The following is an 8,853-nucleotide window of genomic DNA, read 5'->3' on the forward strand; positions in this document are numbered from 1 at the left end:
CAAATTGTACTTATCGAGTGATTTAACCCCAAATTTCCTTTGAACATGATTATATGAGGTATAATATAACTAGTGTGTAGTTGTTAGGCTTTAATTTGTTGTTGGTTGCATTTCGGGAACGAAAAGGCCATTTCCGGCCTATTTTGGCCTTTTCGCTCCCAAATCGTACTTATCGAGTGATTTAACCCCAAATTTTCTTTGCACATGATTATATGAGGTATAATATAACTAGTGTGTAGATTGTTATGCTTTAATTTGTTGTTGGTTGCATTTTGAGAACGAAAAGGCTATTTCCGGCCTATTTTGGCCTTTTCGCTCTCAAATCGTACTTATCGAGTGATTTAACCCCAAATTTTCTTTGAACATCATTATATGAGGTATAATATAACTAGTGTGTAGATTTTTAGGCTTTAATTTATTGTTGGTTGCATTTTGGGAACGAAAAGGCCATTTCCGGCCTATTTTTGCCTTTTCGCTCCCATTGCACCCCTCCCCGACCCTCCCACTTCCCCCTTCCCCCTGCTGCACCCCCTCCCCCTCACACCCTCCCTGCACACCCCCTGCTGCACCCTTCCCCCTCCCCATCCCCCTGCTGCACACCCTCCCTGCTGCACCCCTCCCCCTCTCCACTTCCCCTACCCCCTCCCCCTGCTGCACCCCTCCCTACTGCACCCCTCCCCTCCCCCTCCCCTCCCATTCCCCTGCTGCACACCCTCCCTGCTACACCCGTGCCCCTACCCCTTCCCCCTACTGCACCCCTCCCTGCTGCACCCCTCCCCCTCCCCACTGCCCCTCCCCTCTCCCCCTCCCCATCCCCATCCCCCTGCTGCACCCGTCCCCCTCCCCTACCCTGCCCCCCTCCCCTCCCCCTCCCATCCCCCTGCTGCACCCCTCCCCACTGCCCCCTCCCACTGCCTGCACAGCCCCTCCCCACTGCCCCTGCCCCCTCCCACTGCACAACCCCCTCCCCCTCCCTACTGCTGCACCCCTCCCTGCACACCCCTCCCAATGCCCCCCTCCCCTGCTGCCCCCTCCCCACTGCACAGCCCTCTCCCGCCCTAAATGTGTTTTTTTTTTATTATTATTATTAATGCGTATGTTTGTACAATTTCAGGGACATGGCGGAGATGCATACGGATTCGAGTGCGGAACACACCACCGAGGATGAGTTTTTCGATTACGAAAAGGAATGGCGGCAATTGGTTAAGGCTCGCCGTGAAGAAAAAGGTTTACAGAGGCCAAGTAAGAACTTGGGACGAAAAAGAGGAAAGGAAGGGGACCTACAAAGTCACTAGGGAAACCCACCCTAATGACTTTGGAGTACGATCATTTGGGGCAACCTTGTGGAAAGAGGTGCTCGAGTCTTTGGAAAAGATGATTTGGGATACTATGGTAAGCTCTCCATTCTCCACTCATGGAAAGAGGTGCCGAATGCAGAAGTTGGTGTACATTCATTGACTGATGCCCTTGACAGTTATGTTCTATGGCCGCATGCATTGGTGCGGTTATCAGATCAGGTACAATGATTACCATAAGTTATATACATAGTTTTCTTTTATAGTTCCTATATATGATTGTCAGTAATATCTTTTAATTAAAGTAATTACTAGGGTTCGGGGAAGGCCGCCAGGAAGGGAAAGAAGGTAGCTTCACCTCAGGAAGACCGACGTGCCCAAGTGGAGAAAGTAAATGTTTCTACGGCAAAGTCTCCACTCATTACGGATATCGAGGTGGTGCAAGGCCTTACTCAACCATGCTTTTGGCTACATGAGTGCGCTAGCGATATCGACGATGAAGCAATGATTGAGATTAAGTTGTCGCACCACCAATTCCACTACTTTGAGGATTCATCGACCTTCATTTCTAAGGTTGATATTAAAGAATTCTTACTTGAGGAAGAGTTGAATGTTTCCATGATACAAACATTCATGAGGTAATACTTTATTAGTATATAAATTAATAAATAATACATATATGGCTTATTTAAGTAGTATTCAATCCAACTAATAACTTCCATAATAAGTAAGTTTTATTTTAATCAATATGATTTCTTAGGCTATTATACAATGATTTGAGGCCATCTAGTGAGCTAATGTTCGGTTGGTTATGTGCAAGCTTAGTACGAGATGACAGTTGCGTACAAAACCAAAAGGAGGTGAAAGCATATCTCAAGGATTCTTTGAAAGCATGTTCTCGTCTTGGACATAAGATCATCCTTTTTCCTTACATTGAATCGTATGCTTCTTAAACTCACTTTTTACTTTAATTAGATTGACCTATTAGTTGTTCTACGATAATAATAACATTTTTATTGTTGTAGGAACCATTGGACACTGATTGCAATATGTTTGCCAACTAACGAAGTCTACCACTTCGATTCTTTGCGTAAAGAAACAATACAGTCCTTACTAGTCAGATCATTGTTAAATAGGTAGCCTAATCGAAACTCAATATATGCAAACTTATTAATATTAAATATACATTTAATCTTATATTAATGTATTAATGTAGTGTGATGAAGGGGTTTATTGCATCTGGACTTCGACAAGCAAAACCTCCTGTTTGGCATTTAGTCGAGGTAACATGAGTAATTTTTTGCATCCTTTTATAGAAACACATAATACACATCTCACATGTCATTTATCGCATCCTTTGGTGAATTTTAGTGTCCGGTACAAGTAGGTGGACGTGCGTGTGGGTATTACGTCATGAGGTTCATACTCGATATCTTCAACCGTTGCAAAGATCTTGGTGATCTTCGAAATGTATGTAACTTTTAGGTTTCCAATTGTTGTTTGTGCATTTCGGGAACGAAAAGGCCATTTCCGACCTATTTTGGCCTTTTCACTCCCAAAATGTAGTTATGAAGTGATTTAACCCCAAATTCTCTTTGAAAATGATTATATGAGGCATAATATAACTAGTATGTAGATTCTTAGGCTTCCATATGTTGTTTGTTGCATTTCGGGAACGAAAAGCCCATTTCCGGCCTATTTTGGCCTCTTCACTCCCAAAATGTACTTATCAAGTGATTTAACCCCAAATTTTCTTTGAACATGATTATATGAGGCATAATATAACTAGTATGTAGATTATTAGGCTTGCATATGTTGTTGGTTGCATTTCGGGGACAAAAAGGCCATTTCCGGCCTATTTTGGCCTATTTTGGCCTTTTCGCTCCCAAAATGTACTTATGAAGTGATTTAACCCCAAATTCTCTTTGAACATGATTATATGAGGCATAATATAATTAGTATGTAGATTCTTAGGCTTGCATTTGTTGTTGGTTGCATTTCGGGAACGAAAAGGCCATTTCCGGCCTGCTTTGGCCTTTTCGCTCCCAAAATGTACTTATCAAGTCATTTAACCCCAAATTTTCTTTGAACATGATTATATGAGATATATTATAACTAGTGTATAGACTTTTAGGCTTGCATTTGATTTTGTTGAATTTTGGGAAGTGTATATGTCATTTTAGAAGTACTAACTACGGTAAAATGATTGAATTCTTATATATGTGTTTATTCCTTGGTTGTTTTGCAAGGTTTATGCGAATTCCACACCATGTTTGAGGATTTTACCAAAGAAGAAATTGATGAAATTCGGGATAGGTTGGCGTCCCACATTACCGATGATTGCATAGGATGAGATTTAGCTCGAATGTACTAGTTTCTATCAATCCTATGTACACTTTTTACATTATTAAATATATTTGAAGTTAATTATTACTTCTCCACTTGTCATATATTATCGTATTGCAATTTGCAATTTTTTTTTTTTCCAAGGGAGGTTTTGGGTGGGGGTGGGGTGGTGGGGTTGCTGGGCAGTGGGGGTAGGGGCTGGGAGGGGGCAGTGGGGGTGGGGGCTGGGAGTGGGCAGTGAGGGTGGGGGGTGGGTGCAGTGAGTGTGGGCAGTGGGGGTGGGCAGTGGAGGGTGTGAGGGTGGGAGGGGTGGGCAGTGGGGGTGTGAGGGTGGGAAGGGTGGGCAGGGGTGGGTGTGAGGGTGGGAGGGGTGGGAAGGGGTGGCCTGCTGTGATGCTGTTGTGTGCAGGAGCAAATGCAGGCAAAAAAAAAAAATTCAGTAAAGGGTTGCGCGAGTTTCCACTAGCACAACCCTTCTTCTTATCATGGCTTATGGAGCCAGCAGCCCTTCAAGCTTAGAAGGGATGCGCTTGTTGAAAAATCGCAGCCATTCAAGCTTAGAAGGGCTGCGCTAGTTAAGAAGGCGCAACCCTTTAAGCTTAGAAGGGCTGCGCTTTTTTGTAAAAAGCGCAGCCCTTCTAAGATTGAAGGGTTGCGCTTGACTAGCGCAACCCTACTTGAAAAGTGAAGGGCTGCTATTGAAAGGGCTGCTGTCAAAAAGCGCAGCTCTACATGCCATTTTCAGCGCAGCCCTTCTGCATTTTTCCACTAGTGAATAGAGAATCAGGAGCACTAACGACTCTTAAATGGAAAGATATATTATAAATAATAAACGACTAACTATTACAAAGTCAAACGTCCTCACTTCGATAGCAACATATAATACTGCTCCAGCTTGTATTAGCTTCAACTTGCAAAGGTTAACTTTCGGCTTCACCCTGAAACATTTAGGAAAACTGCCACCCCACCAAGTGACAGGCCACAGAAATGACAAAACAACATATACACATCAGCAAAGCTGAGTACTAACCCGTAAACAAGAGTAACACATGCTTTGGTGGTTTTTACTTGAAAACGACTTTCACACAATCAACATAAGTTCAACAATCAAACCAATCATCGCATACTTAGCAGCAAAAATTCTTGTTGAACATATATATTACATTTCCAAATTCCACGTTCCATAATACATCATCAATTACATAGTAACAAACACAATAAGGTGGCTCTCAACAATGGCATGTTTCTATATTCTCATTTAATCAACTTTTCAACTCAATTACTATATTTTCACAAAATCAGATCGTTTGGCATGAACGCGAGTGGAGAAGGGTACCACACAGTACCAGCTGTCTCCAAACTACTAAGGGTTGTCACCCTGCCTTTTATTGTTCTGCTTGCAAGACTTACCCGGACATGTCCTATAACGCCAGGAATTCGCCCTTCCTGGAAGGCAACAGCTAGGGACTCTACCCGCCCTAACTCGGGTTGCCTGTTCATGCTCACTTTCATATTTATAAAATAAGATATTTAATGATTCATACTTGAATCCTCGATACTCATAACATAACACCATATTCGACCTTATCTGGTCTTAACTCATATCTGAATCATTTCCGCATTATCATACCAAATCATATTTTAAGAAACATAGTTTTTTCGAAAAACTCCAATGACTGAACAAAAAGAATACTTTTATAATAATCCAATAGATTTTCACAACTAACTCATAGAGATGCATCTATAATCATGGGCATTACTATAAATGATATATAATATCTAATATTCATATAACGCACACAGGAGCATTTAAATATATATTGCTGAACATAAAGGTTACATACACTCTATAACAATTATGCGAAACCTCCAACCATCATGACTTGATTCTCCATATCATCTTGAATTATATACGTCTACATAGCCATCCTCCAACAACCACCTCAAATACATCGATAATCAATAACCAAAATTAGACTAATCTAACTATAAAACGTAACCGTAACTGATTCCCAATTCACAAATTATCAACCTTTAACATTCTAATTTCCTTAATCCTTAATTAATATCTATAACTTCGATGATATTAGATACATCGACTTACATCCCAATTCATAATCACAATTCTAAATTATATACCTAAACAAACTAAACATAACTCACAACCTTACCTAAATCAGGCACATTATCTTGCTACCAACAATTATATTGAGAATATAAAGCTAGCTCGACACATAAATAAACCTCAATAAACTGATTTCTATCTTGAACTCAAATCCTTAACCAATCGAATAATGATTCCAACATTATAATCTCCTTCATAATTCCGAATGATACTCCATTCCAAAATCATCCTCCAATAATCAAGACTATTAAAGTAAATTACCAACCTGTATCCAACCTAGTGATTTCCCCCCATAGATAACCACAATCATTTAACATATTACTCTTATAAATACATATTTGTAATCGATACATATATGCTTTTCAATTCCAATTACCATCATAAACACAACTAGTAGTAATTAATCATGTCAACAAATATCCACAACAATATTATTAAGTCTCTGTTAGAATTAACTAACGAAAGTTAACCAAAAACACACGACTCAAGTTTCATCGATCATAGGTTGATTATAAGTAACAAAATATAATCCAAGTTATACCATTCGCTGAGTTCTTATTAACATAATCAGTAATAAAAACCAAGTACAGATCATACTCATGGTCATACATAGCGAGTTTATCTCATTACAACAATTTCATTATCTAAGTGGGACTTCTTCAAAGTAATTCTTAACTTACTTTGATTTATGGAGTTAAACACACACACACACTAATACACTTTAGTGAATCACTAGTCAAATAAGCCTACTTTATTATCTTATTCCGTTTAAAGTTATCAAACTAAAATACTTTATTAACCACATCTTCATTAATCGAATCCATAGTTATAAAATTAACTCAAGTACTCTTCACATTACTAATAAGGACTAATTAATTCTCTTTCTAACTTAATATGAGAAAACTAATTAAACACATGAGCAGCATACACTTCTTAATTACTATTCTTTGAACTTATACTTCAACCATAAACTTGGATTACTACCACATTTATTGGAAATTTTCTATCAACATTAAACTAAATAGAGTTGAACTACTTTTTACTAACTCATATCATCACAAGTCTAGTCAACCTGCCATATATAATTCATCAATCAATTATAATAATAACTTCTTAATATACAAACTAGATTGCAACTATTAATGGAATTATTCCATCAATACACATTAGCCTAAATTTAATAATACTAATAACACATAATCATACAACTACAACATTAACAACAAATCTTGAAATGAAACAAAATCTAATTCTAGGTTAACTCACTAAAATCTGATTTAGGTTCAACTTGAAAGAAATTAACAACGTAATTAAACTTGTATGTAATCAGAATTTCGGGGGGGGGGGGGGAAATACAGAGGTGTGGGTGTACCTCTGCTCTTGTGAGCAGCGAAGAACAGGGAGGGGAGTTGGGCCTCCGGCGAGTGGTGACGGAGAGCCGACGAGGCTAAACCGCAGCAACACGACGTATTCCGGCGGTTTTTCGTCAAGCAACAACTCAGAGCAGCAGCCGCGACGACGACGATACTTCGCGCGCGGAAGCAGCACAAACAGAGGAGAGAGACGCGAGTAGTGAGACGCAGTTCCGGCGAGCAGTAGCGCTAAGACAATGCACAACACCAGCGAGGAAACAATCGGGTTCCGGCGACGGAGAAAGCAGGGGACGAGAGAGAGATATTGGGGTTTTAGGGAATTTGGGTTTGCTCTTTCATGAAAGAAAAGGAAATCAGAAAAATAAAAAGGATTTACTAGCCTTAGATTGTAAAGATTTGGTGAATCATGAATTGAACAGCTCATGGTTTGGAATCTCCTTTTGCGTTTCAAGAGGAATACACAAAGAGAGGGACGGAGGAGGAGCTGTCTGGCTTCCTCCAAGAAAGCCACGCTCAAAGAGAAATAAAAATAAGTGAGGAGAGAGAATAAGTAAATGAGATTAGATTTCTTTGGGCTTGGGTTTTCATCAACCAAATCAAACCGACATAAGATATAAGAGTTGAAGGGAAAATCGACTTTGACTTCCTATTTGACTAAATACCACACAATTTAGTCGCACATAAGACCCATAATAATAATAATAATAATAATAATAATAATAATAATAATAATAATAATAATAATAATAATAATAATAATATTAATAATAATAATAATAATAATAATAATAATAATAATAATGATAATAATAATAATAATAATAATAATAATAATAATAATAATAATAATAATAATAATAATAATAATAACAATAACAATAACAATAACAATAACAATAACATAACATAACAATAACAATAACAATAAAATACAATAACAATAACAATAACAATACAATAACAATACAATAACAATAACAATAACAATAACAATAACAATAACATAACAATAACAAAACATAACAATAACAATAACAATAACAATAACAATAACAATAACAATAACAATAACAATAACAATAATAATAATAATAATAATAATAATAATAATAATAATAATAATAATAATAATAATAATAATAATAATCTCATATAATTAAATAAATAAATATACTCCAAACACGATAATATAAAAATCACACTACACAACTCTGAAATAAAATAGTATTTTCAGAACATAATTAACTCAATAAATATAATTAGCATTTAAATAAAGACTCTTAAAAACAGGGCTATTACACTCTACCCCCCTTAAAATAAGTTTCGTCCTCGAAACTTACAAATAGTTATTTTCATAAAACTAAAATCTCAAGCTCCAAAGACATGAATGGCCAACCTCCATTCTACCATTATCTTTTGTATCTCTACTTCAACTTGATTCGTGAAATCAAGGAGCAAAGAAAACAAAAGGGGCAAACTTGTTGGCATTGGATTTCAATCATCTCATCGACATATATCTCGTTTGAAATTCATTTACTTAAGCAAATCATACAAGTTTTCTCGAAATACACACTTGTAAGTAAATAGTATCATGAATAATCAAGTCATAACAAGATAATAATATACACATTAGCAAATATACACACACTTAATACCCATTTAAATAAATTGATTCATATAGTACACACGTAAGCGCAAACACTTATACGGCTTG

General features: G+C 37.5%; 1 protein-coding gene across 1 annotated transcript; it reads left to right on the forward strand.

Annotated features, from left to right (window-relative positions):
• Positions 1 to 1,795: 1,795 nt before the first annotated feature.
• Positions 1,796 to 2,452, forward strand: LOC130592135 (uncharacterized). The gene is made up of 3 exons (XM_057396314.1): positions 1,796 to 1,933; positions 2,056 to 2,235; positions 2,321 to 2,452. Exons 1-3 carry the CDS (start codon positions 1,800 to 1,802, stop codon positions 2,433 to 2,435), a joined length of 429 nt encoding a protein of 142 aa, XP_057252297.1. The 5' UTR covers positions 1,796 to 1,799; the 3' UTR covers positions 2,436 to 2,452.
• Positions 2,453 to 8,853: the final 6,401 nt, after the last annotated feature.

The sequence above is a fragment of the Beta vulgaris genome, chromosome 1 (assembly GCF_026745355.1).
Source record: "Beta vulgaris subsp. vulgaris cultivar EL10 chromosome 1, EL10.2, whole genome shotgun sequence".
Classification (NCBI taxonomy): Eukaryota; Viridiplantae; Streptophyta; class Magnoliopsida; order Caryophyllales; family Amaranthaceae; genus Beta; species Beta vulgaris.

Coding starts and splice junctions, on each gene's coding strand:
- LOC130592135 (XM_057396314.1), top strand. CDS start 1,800: ATGATTGAGATTAAGTTGTCGCACCACCAATTCCACTACTTTGAGGAT. Junction 1,934..2,055: donor ATGATACAAACATTCATGAG/GTAATACTTTAT, acceptor ATGATTTCTTAG/GCTATTATACAATGATTTGA. Junction 2,236..2,320: donor CTTTTTCCTTACATTGAATC/GTATGCTTCTTA, acceptor TTATTGTTGTAG/GAACCATTGGACACTGATTG.